This window comes from Triplophysa rosa, linkage group LG23 (assembly GCF_024868665.1).
Source record: "Triplophysa rosa linkage group LG23, Trosa_1v2, whole genome shotgun sequence".
Lineage (NCBI taxonomy): Eukaryota > Metazoa > Chordata > Actinopteri > Cypriniformes > Nemacheilidae > Triplophysa > Triplophysa rosa.
The window spans coordinates 10,677,232-10,691,784 of record NC_079912.1 but is presented as its reverse complement, the minus strand read 5'-3'; the positions used below and the strand labels follow the sequence as shown (position 1 = coordinate 10,691,784).

Sequence of the window (14,553 nt, the reverse complement as noted above, 5' to 3'; positions counted from 1 at the left end):
CGCCTAATGCATTCTGAGGTTTCGGACATACTATTCATGACTCATACTCCTTTTTGCCTACTATATAGTATGGAAGTAGGCAATTTCGGACGCAGCTATGGACATGAACTGAAATGTGTGTTTGATTTTGCTTTCTAGATAACAATCAGCCCAAACTCAATTCTGAGAAACTTGTTACGAGTGCTGCAGAGAAACCCTCCAAACCCTTGGAGAAATCTATTAAACCCGCCTTGGAGAGGCCTTCTAAACCCAGCCTATCCATCAAGTCCAGTCTAGAGAAACAGAAAAAGACTCAGGAAAAAGTCGTCAAACTTCAAAGCACAGAAAAGGTCAACAAGTCCCCTCCTCCTCCTCCTCCACCTCGAAGAACCTACCCCACCACCACCACTGGGATGACCACCACACGCTCAGGAGAGGTCATCTACACCGGCAGGAAAGAGTCTGTCACTACACAGGTATGTTTGTGGGACATATATCATTAATATATCTTCCTTGGCTTTACATAAGATAAGATGTTAATGTGAAATCCTTTGTAGGAGAGTGAAGATGAGCCCACCAGTCCAGCAGCTCAGTCTGAACCAAAAACCCCTCCAGAGCCGAAACCTCAACCCAACACCCCTCCTCTCATCTCTGCCTCAGCCATCACAGAAGAGGAGGATGAGGGAGATAAAATCATGGCAGAGTTGCAGGTGAGATATACACACACATGCAAACTAAACAGTCACAAACATATATTCTGCAACAAACATAATGTTCCTAAACATGCACATTAACACGGTTTCACTGAATCTGAAATGATAATCAAGGGTCTTGATCTAAAAATGTCTTGGGTGTGAAGTTGCTTTGGTGTGGGTGTTATGAAGCTTTGGTGTGTTTCAGCTGGTGATCAGTTTCAGGCTCTGTGCTGTGCATTCACTTTTTTCTCAAAATGTACATTTGGGGTCCAAAGGTTTGAGACCATTAGTGACTTTGTACAAAGTTACTGAAGTTTATGTAAATGTCAAAAGATGTTAACATTTAATTACAAATAGATACAAACAATTGCTGATATTTGACTTAGAAGTAGCACAGAATATTCCACTAAATATTTACTATAATATAATATTCTAAATATACTAAATAAAAAAAATTCAAAATCCTAAAACTTAGTTTTACCTTAGTTGAGCTGTAATTCGTGTTCAGTTATATTCATATTCAAATTCATAAAACGCTTATTTTTTGTTTCAAATAATGCATAATTTGTTTAATATTTTACTGTTTTTTATTTTATTTTTATATATTATTTTTAATTTATCATAAAATATTCATAATAATTACATATAATTATATTAGAAATAATAGTGATAAAAATTATACAAATAAACATAAGTTGTTGAGCAAGTAAAAAATGTAAGTTTATAATAATGCTATATAATTTGAGCTGACGGGAAATTGTTGAAGTCGGTTGTTTTTAACACACATAACGATAAGTACATAAAGTACATAAAGTAACCTGCCATTTTAACAGAGATGGCGAGAGAAAAAAGGATCGTACTGCATCTTTAAAATTAAGGAAATGTTACATTTTTTTAATGTGCTCTCAGACTTGTGGACCCTACTTTGAATCCCCCTAGGTAATCAAAGTATACTCTAGTGTACACTCACCGTGTCGGCCAATAATACCCACTGTTTCCAGTGTAGGTAAATTGAGAATATATGTTCCCATGCTCTTTTTAATGTCGGGCATACTTCAATGTGTAACCCCCACTCCTCACAAATTCTTCTCTTCAGGTTTTCCAGAAGTGCTCTGTTAAGGAGGTAGGGCTCAAAGGTTTGGTAGAGCCACAGATCAGAGAGCTAAGACCCGGGGCCTTACAGGCCTTTAAAGATAAGAAGGTAAAGGATATAATGTCCTTTAGTAGGCCCTCCAACTGCCTGCCTGTTTCAGCTGCTTGTCCCTGACGGCTGTCCTTTACAGTGCTTGTTTGGCTTTCTCATCCTCCGCTATCTTCCTCCGTAACACTCTTGTGATGGGAATATGACTCCAAATATGTCCTCACTGTTCTTTCATTTAAATTCTGTTTCTTTACTTTTGTTTCTACTGAACTCGTGGCCCGTGCTGATTGTACAGTAGCGATGTAGTGTGAGCCAACAGGGGTTTCGATTTCAGATTTGGCTGTGTGTGATCCTATTCGTTCAACCAATAAAGTAGACTTTCAACATTCTGATGCAAAGAGTGTTGTGTGTGTTTTTTATTATATCGTTTTAAAGTTTTAGAGGTTACATCCAAGACCACTACTACAGTACAAAGTACTCTTAACATACTGTATGTTGTCACGTCTGTTTTTTTCTTAACCCGTCACAAATGATTTTGTCTTGTTTTAAACATAAACCTTATTAAAATTGGTTAGATTTATGCTTAAATAAATTTGCCAATGGGGTAGTAAATTTAACTCCAAATAACGGTTTTAAAATAACTCTATTATCAGTTTTACTTCTGAAATAAACTAATCTTTTAGGGTTGTATAAATGCTTTGTAAAACAAGCTAAAATACATATTATTTTAATCTAGACTTAACTTTTTTTAGAAAGCTTACACCTCGGTACAATGAAAAAATAACTTGGATTTACTGTAGTATGTTTCTCAAGGTTTTTGTGGATACCTTCAGCTAGCTGTCTGGAGTTCGGAGTTCACTCTTTGATCTTCTCACTTTGCTGCATGCTTCCTATAAACCTCCTGACTTTTTAAATGGATTTTCAGTCTCGCTTTCTCTCTAACTTCATTGCATTACCTTTGTTGCCCTTTTACTGACAATTATTTCTTATAAATTATCTAATTTTATGTCCAGTTTACAGGTAAAATATTAGTGATAAATTGTATTTTTAAATATTATTCAGCAGACATATTAAGTACATATTCAGAAATTAAATTTGGACATACAGTAATGTTAACCCGCATTTGTTTAGAATTAAAATTGTTCTTGTGCTGTTCTTATATATTTGTGGGCACAAGGGGCTGCATGTTCAGATTTAGGTCAAGCTCCAAATTATGTTTTAATTTAATTTAAATTTAATTTTGCCAGGTCAGTTGGAAAAAGATAGTAATCCAAATTATTGCATTCTCAAAATATGACTAAAACCACAATAGAAAAGGTTGGTTTTTATTTCCAGCCATAGCGTATCATCATTATAATGCGAAACTGATCATGTAACAAATCCATGAAAGTAAATGTTTTCTTATGTAGTGCAGTATAAAGAACATGATCCAGTAAAGTGTTTAAAAGAAGTCAATTACAAAATAAAACGCTAAGTACGCAGTGGTTGTGAAGTAGCTTGTAGACTGTGATTGTTTCTTTGTGAAGTGATGTTGTTTCCCACAAACCACAGCATACAGATAAAGACGACAAGAAACCAGACACAGATGAGAATGGCAACAATACACTCCGCCAGAGTCCCGGGGTGAGCAGCATTGTTATTAGTAAGATAGTTAACAGAATCCCTTACTGAGTTTAAAATAAATGTATAATTTAATTCAGTTGTTATGATAGTGTTAGCTGTCGCCAAAAATAACTAATATAAAACCTGTATATGATTCTTTCTTCTGCGAAACACGAAAGAAGATATTTTGAGAATTGTCGTACAATGGAAGTCAATGGGGGCCAATGTTGTTTGGTTACCAGCGTTCTACAAAATGTTGTGTTCTGCAGAAGAAAGAAAGTCATGCAGGTTGGACATGACATGAGGGTCAGTAAATGATGAAAGAATTTTTATTTTTGGGTAAACATTCCTTTTAACCCCATTTAATGAGTGATGGGCAGTTCATAAAAAACAAAAAGAGGCCTAGTAATACCCCAACCAGTTGTCGAATGTATGACTAAAACCAGATAGGATAACAAAACTTTCACTAATTAAAATGTCATTCTTTTTTCCTTGACCTTTGACCTTTTAAGGTCATCTACTACGTCACAGCTCAGATCTCCAAGCGGACTCCATCAGTGTCGGAGGAATCAACAGAGCGTAGGGACACATCACAGTCATCATCACAGGTGTCACATCCTTCCGACCAACACATGACCAATTCTGACCAATCCCAAAACCAGCTGCATCAATCCCCAAATAAACCTGGTGGCTTTATATCTAGTGGCCCAGCCAGCTCTTCTAGTACTCTGTCCCAAAATCAGCCGACCTCCATCAAGTCAAACCCCTCCTCTCCAACGGAGAACGTTCCAGGTAGCCCAACTCAGGGGAAGGTTCATGTGGTCAAGGCTGCTCAAGTACAGGTTAGCATAGAAGAAAGGGTCGAGTCTCCAACAGCGATCTGCTCACGGGTCTCCTTCGGAGACACTGAACCCATCCTTTCCAATGTCATCCCTGTTGGGTCAGATTCGACAAATCTCAAGCCTATTCTTGGTTCGTCTAAGATGAAGGAAAGGAGATTTGAGGAAATGGAGCACACTAATGAGGCCTCTCTTAGTCCTGATCTGTCAGGAGAAGAGCCTCCTCCTCCTCCACCTGATAACTTTGCCTTCATGGTCACTAACACGAAGGTACAAGCCCTCTCCACTGGAGAGTACCAGCAGTTGGTTAATGCCAAGAAGGGTAGTGTGCAGACTGTAACTGTTGGCAGCAAAAGACCAGTTACCACTGGTAGTGACATAGCATTTGGAGATGCTAATGCTAACGTTGACTACACTGCTAAAAAGCCAGTTATCATTATCTTTGATGAGCCAATGGACATCCGCTCTGCCTACAAACGGCTCTCTACCATCTTTGAATGTGAGGAGGAGCTCGATCGAATGCTTGCAGAGGAAAGGATTGATGAGGAAAGTGAGGAAATGGAGGAAGAAGAATGGAACAAACAAAATGGAGACTGTACAACATCTGGACAAGGTACAAATTCTCCTGCTGATATTAGAGATGGTCCTGCACAAGCCTCATCTTTATCTGAGGGAAGGTCATCCGTAGAGAGTGCTGGTGATGCAAAGCAAGATGGGAAGAAGAAGTTCAAGCTAAAGTTCCCAAAGAAACAGCTAGCAGCGCTAACGCAGGCCATTCGCACTGGTACTAAGACTGGCAAAAAGACTTTGCAGGTTGTCGTCTACGAGGATGAGGAGGAATCAGACGGAACTGTCAAACAATACAAAGAGACCAAGAGGTTTGAAATTTCTAGTTCCAAAACAGAGTCAAATATACAAAAATCAAATCCAAAGGAACCCAACGGACGAACCAACGAGATTCGTAAGAGCACCTACAAGACCCTTGACAGTCTAGAGCAAACTATAAAACAGCTAGAGAGCACGATTACCGAAATGGGACCAAGATCTCCGGATAGCACTGAAAACTCTGTGAACCTTGAAACACAGGACAGCAAAATTGAAGAAAGTTCAGGGAACTCGGAGAAAGCACCTCTTCGCAAAACACTGGTTCCCAAGCCTTCCAGCCAAGGGCATGGTCTCCGAAAGAAGCCCAAACCACAGCTCCTTCCTCGGCCTGCCATCATACCAACCTCAGGGGTCTCAGTCACACCAGTTCCCACCCAGCAGGTCTCTCTCTAGATCCTATTATTTTAGCGAAGACTCTGGGTCTGTCCTTCTACTCTTCCTCACAACAATTCCACCTTATGCGGTGACTTCAGATCCTTAGCCTCTCCGGTGGTGGAGGGGACCAACTGTTGGATCTAAACTTTTAACACTTTCACATATTTGTATAAATATGGTGTGTGTTCATTTCTGGAGTGGTGTTTGATAGATCTTTGTGTGTTTATTGATGATGCTCTAACCTTGTTAAGGTAATCTTAAAACACTCAGTCTTAGAATCACAATCGCAAGTTGTCCCATGTTTCTGGTTCCTTTATGTGGGTTCTAAGGCAGGACAAAGGTTTCCGGGCTGGTTTGCATGCATCCTTTTCTCTCGTATACATACTGTACTTTAAAATGTCACAGTGATATCTCTGATGTTTTGCGCAAGCTCCAGCTTGCTGTTTACAGTGGACAAACCACCTCCAATGTGGCTCTCTTTTTGTTCTTTCTTTTGATTTATTCTTTTATTCTGTTTGGTTTGAATCCCCTTTGCAGAACACCAGCGTGGTCTCACCAACTAGTCGGATGCCGGTGCCCGTTTCTGCCAAGCCGAGGCAGCAACCGAGCACCTCAGACAAAGAAAGGGCAACAAAACAGCAAAAGCTTCAGGACACTCAGAGGCAGTTTCGCCAGGTAGTTTTATCATAGGACCACGAGTCCAGTCAGAAAGAGTTAGTTCTTGCAGAGTTTGTGTTGTTAGGAAAAAGATCTAGCTAAGAACCTGATGAGACCAAACAAAACTGTTCTTTGTGCCAGAAGGCCATCTTTGAATTGTTGATGTTTCACCTGCTCCGCTTGTTTAATGGCTGCGATCGAAGGCAACTGACTGTTATTTCACAATACCATAAAATGCTTCTGCATGCTTGCTTTGCTTGTGGCTTTGGTGCTGTAAGAGACGTACGGATTTTACCAGTAAGTGATGGAAAATAAAACTGCTTTGCTAACTTTGACCCCACTGATGCTTGAACAATACTCACATGTAACCCACACGCTCCTTCCCGTGCAAGACAGGATTGCTTCTCTACTAAACACATTTATAGACCCTTTCCCTTGTTTACCTCACTGAGGAATCCCTATACCCCCAGCCAGCCCCCAGGATACACTAAATCTACTAAGTCTCTGTAATCCTATGGATACCTTGTCAAATTGTACCTCTTCCATTTCTCCTCGAGCATCCTTTGTTCTCGTTTACTGGTTGGTTGCACTTATACTACGCAGTACTCACTTTAAACCCTCATAAACCTACATGTACCTCATGTTTCCTCTCCTTTCCATCTTACACATTCTAGTCAAAGTGATATTTTAAACATTTTTACCTTATAGACAGATAATGTAGCTTTTTTTATGTTTGTTTGTGTGTGCCTTTAGTTCGTTGATAATCTCTTGTCATTAACTGTAGATATAAAAATGCTTAGTTTGTTGTTTTAATCATGACTTCCCCAATTGTTGACAATCAGTGTGTTTTGGCGTCTTTGTTTGCAGGCTAATGGAAGTGCTAAAAGATCAGGAGGAGATCCCAAATCCACTTCTCCTGCTTCTAAAATTCCCGCTTTTTCCTCTAGCGCAGGAAAAGGCGCGTCCCAGTCTGATTCTACTAACATTGTTAATTCTTCCTCCCCTTCATCTTCCTCTGCTAGCAAATCCTCCATCCCTCCCCCTCGATCCAGCTCCGCCTCCTCCTCTCATATACCCTCCCTCTCTAATGGTTCTCTTAAATATGCCCCTCCCACTCACAGCACTAAAGGCCTTTCTATTCCCATGCAGACACAAAACGGTCGACCTTCTTCCTCTTCTTCTTCCTCCTGTTCCCACTCTCCCCTGTCCCCGACTATGTTGAGTCAGAGTGCGAAGAGTATCCGCACCATTCACACCCCCAGCTTCACCAGCTACAGTCGGCATCACAACGGGAATGCCGGTAAATCAGCTATCCCCACGGTTACCGTCGCTAAGGATGCTGCATAGAATGCTTGGCTGCTCCGCTGCCATTCCTTCATCCTTTAGTGATATAGAGTCACTCCTGATTTTGCTTAGATTCATTTTTTGTTTCTGATTTTATTTGTTTTGACTAGTGATACTTTTGTAACAAGTATTCTGAGTAAACAGAGTGTTTTTTGTAACATGATTTCGGTTATCGCATGGTCATCGCAATATCATCATTTGTTCACTTGTATAGCTAAATAACTATTACCCCACGTTATACATTTTAAACTTGAATCTCTGCACATCATGATGACAAAACAGTTTGGTCCTTAAAAAATAAATGAAAATCTAGTTTATAGCAGAGAGTATGCTCATACATTTTCTAGAGCACTTCATTTGAAAAAAGTATTTATTTTTCATACAAGTTGAAGAGAGACGAATAAAAGAAAAAAAGTATTGCACATTGTGCAAGTGGGTAAACCGTATGTTGTTTATATGTGGCCTATAACGATTGTAGATTATTTTTGTTATTTCCTTGGTTGTAGCCATAATACATAAATCAAGTACTGTAAGTATACTAACCATTAGCACAAACTGACTTTTACATTGTGGTATTTTTACTATCATGCACTGCCAGTGTCTTTAAGATTTATTATTTTAAAACGACAATAGTTTTTCAAATGAACAGTTGTCTGTCTTCAGTAGTTGTGCCTATTTGCCAAAGTTTGTAATTTACATACATGACTATATGTACTGTGTTAGACACTATATGTACATTTAGGATAGGTTATACTGTTCCTGGCTAACCTGCCTATATCATAAACCCTTGATTTAGTCAGTCTGTGCCTCTTAAATTAATACATATTGATGTCTAAATGTAAACTAAAATTGTAGTGATTGATAAAACTGCTCTCTACTTTACATGTAAATACTGCAACATCTCTATTTCAGAGATCGTCTTTAGTTTTGTTAACATATTGTACCAAAGTTCATTTCTATGCATGCCTGTAGAACTGTAGAAAGAGAAAGAATATAACAGACGAAAATCATGCTTGCACAGACATATTTTGTAAATAAATGTTTTCTTTGTTTGTATAGCTTTAAATGCAGAAGCAAACTGTGCAGAAGATTGTAGTTATTGAATCAATAAAGGTTTGAATGCTTGTCATTCACATGGCCTCAACTCTTTACGGCAAGGGTTTGTCCACTGCAGTCCTCTATTAAACTTTTTGGCAGATAGTTTAACTGACTTGTGTGTTGTCAATTCTGTGTACTTTACACTTGCATAGTAATGACATTCAGTAAAAACACTGAATGTGTAGGCCTACACTAGACCAGTTTGCCAAGCCTTTTCGTTGTAAGGCTCCCTTTGTGTAGGGTGCATCGCTTTGTGGTCCCCCAAATAAAGATTTATAATCTTAAACTTCAAATTTTAAACCCATACAATTATACAATGCTGGATTATCAATTCTTTTGGTTGGTGGTCTTATTTGTTTATGTTTGATTGCGCAAATTTATGATAAATATCTACATTTCATCAAATTCCACGGCCCCCAGAGAACCACTGCCCTAGACTCTTCTGACTGAATGTTTCTCTTGATCTTTGTTCTTTAACTCTCAACTCATATTCCTAATTTTGTGACTATAATTTTGTAAATAAAACAGGCATACTGCTGGAAAAACAATCCATTATGACCCTCGTGAGGTTTGTTGGTAGAACCAGTGGGAGCCAGAGGGGGGTTCCAAGGTGGCACTGAACACCCCTGACATACAATTGGCCACCCCAAAATTTGATTGATACTTATGTTGATTGACATCTGATTTCACCTCTCCTTGAACAATGCTTTTATTTTGACGTTCGGGGCCCATGCTTGCACGTTACGTCACCGCACACGAAAAAAGTTGTGCGATGGATTGTACAGCGCGAAATCTGAGATTTCTTTTAAAGACTAACGAAAGAGATAAAAGAAGCAAATGGACCGCTGCAATTTGCTAAACAAATGGAATATTCAAAAGTACCCGTTTGCTTGCTAGCCATTTCAAGTCCGACCCAGCCAGGTGCGGTTTTTTGTTGAACCTAACCATTATAGTGTTATCTACCTCACTTTTAAATGTTGTGTAAATGTAAAGTTTTCCCAGCGTTTTCTAACCTTAGATAAATATAAACAGTGTTGGAAGAGATCCTCTATTTCTTTTAACATTCTAAGCAGGTGTACTACTTCATACAAACTTTAGAAGGAAGAAATAAGTTTACCTCTTTAGCCTTGGCTTTAGGATTCCTAAACAACTTTTCATTGTGTAAATGTATGTTAGGCTCCATTAACAGATAGTAAATCGGTTCCCAACATACATTGTTTACATCAGGGTCGGAAATTAACAGAGGCTTTGGAAAAAAATGACAACAAGGTGAACAAATCTGCTCTCCAAACAGTCCATGCATAAAAAAAAACTAGCTATGACAGTCGCAATCTAAATAAGATTAGGTGAAAATGAACGAATGTGGATGACCGCTTCTTTGCTCTGCTGTACAGCTTTGCGCATTACAGCCAATCAAGTTCAGGGTATGAATATTCTGACCAATCAGAGGCGTTTAAATGATTTACCGGTGAAGAGCTGTGCTGAAGTGCGTCACGCTCAAAAAGTTTATCATTAACCGCGTACAGATACGATGTAAGAAAGATATTCATTAGTCAGACTCTTTACTGTATTACCTGAAGCCATTGAGTGTTTTAGTGATGTTGGATGTTCTTTGTTTGTTTTCTACATGTTTCCCGTTTGAATAACTGCTTTTATGTTCCTTAGAGAATCAAAACAGCAATAAAATTATTCATAAACGCTTCTCGGCTTGTTTTGTAGCGTGTAAAGCGTGTGACAAGTGTTCATGTATCCTAATATCTGAAAGTAATAATCAAGATGACAACATCAAGGGCAATAATCAACATCAATGATTTTGTTTTAATCTTGCAGTCCCATGGAATGAGTTTTATGTTTTATCAGATATATGCTGCTCTGATCCACACCAGTTTAAAGACACTGGTGCTGCTTTGTTTCTGTTTAAATTAAACAAGTTATCAGGGTTAAACTATGTTTTCAGCGTTTTCTTTATTTATATTTTATTATTTATTTCATCTACATACATTTAGAAGTAAATTATCACTTGTACCTCTTATCAGCAATCCTAGGATTTATCTTTTTATAATTTGATGCCAGGTCAGGGTTCCACACACATTTTCTGTCATGGTCTGTGGACCCCTGAAGTAGCCTTGGCCACCCCCTGGCCACCCTATATATAAAACTCTAGCTCCGCCACTGGGTAGAACGCAAAGATTTGTGTGTTAATTAAATTACGAAATAATTAGTTGTGTCCAAATATTTGCAAGTAACATATAACTATAGTGATAGATCATAGGATCTGAATATCTTATAAGCAACCTGTTTGTGTGTGTGTATTTTCTATGAAATTCTGACTTGAGAGTACAGACATACATTTTGTGTGTATTTAATTTCTTATTTCCTTCTTAGTCTGTATTATAATTCTTTACTATTTTTTTCCTATGTATTTACTTTATTAGTTATAGATTATATTAATTTCTATCTAGTTATTATATTATATATTACTTTTCTTAATGCCATATTCTACATTCTGTTGGATGCTGCATTTGTACTTCTTCACAAAAGTAGATATGAGTTTGCAGTGCATTGTCTCATTCTCAAAGTTCATAATAACGTCACAAGACAATGTTGTGAAGGAGTAATTTTCCACTGTTTATGTTTGTATAATAATACCTGTGTTTCTCGTCAGACAAAGTCGGACAAAGTTAGACGGAAATCGAGTGAACTCTAGACAGAGTTCTAGGCAGAGTTAGAATGGGCATCTGAACGCAACTATGATTTTCTCTCTACAATAAAGTTTGCTCATTTTATTATAACATCACTTCGTCTCCTGCCTGCTGTTCTTCCCCTCTGACATCCAAGTCTGCAGGATAGTTAGGTTGGATAGTAGAATCTATAAGAGATTAGGATACTCCAGTACAGGCCAATTGATGCAGATATACAGTAATAATCACACATACAGCAGATAAAGAGACCACTAGAGGGTGATATGTGTTAAGGGGCATGTTGAGGGCTGATTTAACGTTAGTTATTTCCATGTCTGTGCTTGTGTTTGTGATACACGTAAAGCTGCTAAAAGAGGAAACGGATAAAATCTTGCTTGCTTCTAAAATCAAGTCACTGTGTTATTAACTGCTGAGGACGTCTCGGTACAGCCGCGCGTACAGTAAGTAGCTGATTTCTTTAAATAATTAAAGTGATACTTCAAAACCACTAAAATATATTTTAAAACATGGATAATGTACTAATTGTGTTGGGTCTGACGTAATTACCTAATTTAATTGATGTTTGTTGATTATAGGCTAGTTTAAGTGCAAAAAGGGTTATTAACCACAACTTGTTATCGTTCCTATTAAAAAACACAAGATGCTAACTCTAAAGCAGATTGTAAGGTACACTGTTAAAGATTAAGGGAAAAAACGGAATATTTGGAAAATTTCTGTCAGGACATTATCCATCAATGTTTGGACATTTACGTTAACCCTAAAATAACGCAATGTAGGCTTGTGCAAATACAAAATTCATTATTAAAAAATCAACACGGAAAATACCTTCATATCATATGAATATAGTAACGCTACATTGACTAAAATAGTTACTTTCTGTTTCTATATCTGTTATTAAGGCTAAACGGGACTTTACGTTCAATAAAACATTCGGGTGTAGTTCACAACTAAATGTGATCTATGGAGTGACAGCACAGTTTTAGAAAACAAAACTAGAATACGAGAGATTATTATGTTTTTATCATAAATATAAATATTAATAATATAAAATACGGTTTTCCTAATGTGTTTTTAGAGAGGATTTCAAACCAAATGCTATTGCTATTTTCAAAGTTTTGAATTAAATATATACTTTTTACATTTAGTCATTTAGCAGACGCTTTTAACCAAAGAGTTCAGGGAGCAATAAGCGAAATGTCATACAGGAGCAAGAGGTGCTAATACAAAGTTACTAGTTTCAACAAAAGCTACACCACTACCTGTTGAGAGAAAGAGAGAGGGTTAGTTTTTTTTCTTTCATTTTGCTGTCAAGTATTCACAGAAGAGATGGGTTTTAAGTAGTGGTTAAGTATAGATGTGGTTGACCGGACTGAGTTTGGAAGAATGTTCCACCAGGAAGGAGTTGTAAAGGAGGATGAGCAGGAAAGCGATTTACTGCCCTTATGAGAAGGCAATACAAGACACCGCTGGTTTGCTGAACGCAGAGTTCTTGATGGGGTGTAGGAGGGTGTGAAAGTATATGCTTACTAAATAATCTTACTAATCTTACTAAAACCTGACTAACATTCAAAACCATGCCCTTCTCTAAACAGCAACTGTCTCAATAGACCTGCATTACGATGAATAACACGGAGGAGGGGATTTACCACAGCTCTCACACGGAGAACATCCTCTTTGCAACCTTCTACATTGTCATCTTCATCCTCTCTGTTCCAAGCAATGCCTTAGCGCTTTGGGTGTTCTGCTGCCATGACAACCGCAACACCCCATTCAAAGTGTTTCTGAAGCACCTGGCTATAGCTGACGTCTCTTACGTCCTGGTGCTCCCCATGCGGATGGTCTACCATATGTCAGACTGTCACTGGCCTCTTGAGGAGGGGGCGTGTCGCGTGGTTGGCTTCCTGTTCTTCGTGAACCTCTACTGCAGCATGTACTTTATGACTTGCATCAGTCTGGACCGCCTGCTGGCTTGTGTCTTACCACACAAGACTCAGAATCTGAGAAATACCAGGAATGCCAAAGTGGTCTGTGCGATCTTGTGGATCATGGTGACCATTTCCATGGCACCTGTCCTGTTCTCCCCAAAACAAGTCATCAGACGATTGGATACGTGGAATGTGACGGTGTGTGAACAGCTGTACATCGAAAATTCTTCCAATCCCACTGGTGCAGTTGTGTCGACGGCCGTCGCGTTTCTAATACCTCTGGTCATCATGACTGTCTCTTACATTCTAGTATTTTGCAAAGTCCAAAGAATGACCTTTCAGGAAAGGACGACATCTCAGCGTAAGGCATTGAGATTGATCGTGCTAACAGTGGTTAACTTTATCATCGCTTTTGTACCCTATCATATCAACCGATTTGTCTTCATCATACAGCACAATGACATGTCAAAGTCAGAATCAGAAAGACAGTTGTTGCATTTGGGAAATCGCATAACCTCAGCTTTAACATGTGTAAGTGGCGTGTTGGACCCTGTTATGTACTTCTTTTTGGCTAAAAATTTCCAAGAGACTCTGCTTCAGCTCTGTGGTAGGAACCCTAAAGAGGAGCAATCCACCACATGACATACAGGCTCTGATGCAAATGGAGTTCCTCAGGGTGTAATGTTTAAAGCTAAAGTAGAAGTTGGAAAGTAGAACTGAAAAAAAGACGTGTTCGCATGCAAGGAATTCAATTCAGAAGAGTTCTGTGCTGTTAAGACTACTTTTGCTTTTCAATTCCTACCACATATTTAGCTATAATAACAGTATCACATTATAAAAAAAATCTTCCAGTATTTTTAATTTATCTTTATTTCATCAGTTAGTTCTTGTCTATATGGTTCTCCTGCTGGTCAACATAACAAATGAAAAAAAAATTGTTTAACTCTCTTTAGGCATTTATTATTAAGGTATTTATTATTATTCAATGCTTTGATGTCAATATTGTTCAAGTGTCTAAAAATTAAATGATTTACATTTTTTAATTTGCATGATTATTCATTTATTGTCAGAAATTTATTTTTGTGAGAATAAGCATGTGTTTATAGGGTAGTATAACCCTTAACCTCATGGCATGCCGTCAACACATCACAAAGTGCACACGTGTGGTACTTGCACTTTACGTCTTATCTAAGTGATGCAGGCTTAAGTGTTTAAGGGGCATGAAGACAGCAAGAGACTGATGGGGAGATTAAGTCATAAAACCAGTTTGACATTTGACAAAATACACATAATCTCCACACTCTGCACCAA

General features: G+C 38.2%; 2 protein-coding genes across 9 annotated transcripts in view; both read left to right on the top strand.

Annotated features, from left to right (window-relative positions):
• The window catches only part of si:ch211-285f17.1 (sickle tail protein), a 103,277-nt gene extending 94,554 nt beyond the window's left edge, over positions 1-8,723 (top strand). For 5 of the 8 annotated variants that reach the window (XM_057322264.1, XM_057322262.1, XM_057322260.1 and 2 more), the window contains 7 exons: positions 139-455; positions 537-689; positions 1,771-1,875; positions 3,367-3,438; positions 3,930-5,522; positions 6,054-6,191; positions 7,041-8,723. In XM_057322264.1, coding sequence (XP_057178247.1) covers positions 139-455; positions 537-689; positions 1,771-1,875; positions 3,367-3,438; positions 3,930-5,522; positions 6,054-6,191; positions 7,041-7,520 — 2,858 coding nt within the window. In that variant the 3' untranslated portion in view covers positions 7,521-8,723. The remainder of the gene's footprint in view (positions 1-138; positions 456-536; positions 690-1,770; positions 1,876-3,366; positions 3,439-3,929; positions 5,523-6,053; positions 6,192-7,040) is intronic. The other 3 variants (XM_057322267.1, XM_057322261.1, XM_057322268.1) reach the window with 3 other exon arrangements.
• Positions 8,724-11,031: 2,308 nt separating this feature from the next.
• Positions 11,032-14,190, top strand: si:dkey-96n2.3 (uracil nucleotide/cysteinyl leukotriene receptor). Its single transcript, XM_057322269.1, has 2 exons — positions 11,032-11,757; positions 12,910-14,190. The coding sequence occupies exon 2, from the start codon at positions 12,937-12,939 to the stop codon at positions 13,882-13,884; it is 948 nt and encodes a 315-aa protein (XP_057178252.1). The 5' UTR covers positions 11,032-11,757; positions 12,910-12,936; the 3' UTR covers positions 13,885-14,190.
• The last annotated feature ends 363 nt before the right edge of the window (positions 14,191-14,553 follow it).

What these genes read in the sequence shown, in the direction of transcription:
- si:dkey-96n2.3 (XM_057322269.1), top strand. Translation starts at nt 12,937, where the DNA reads ATGAATAACACGGAGGAGGGGATTTACCACAGCTCTCACACGGAGAAC.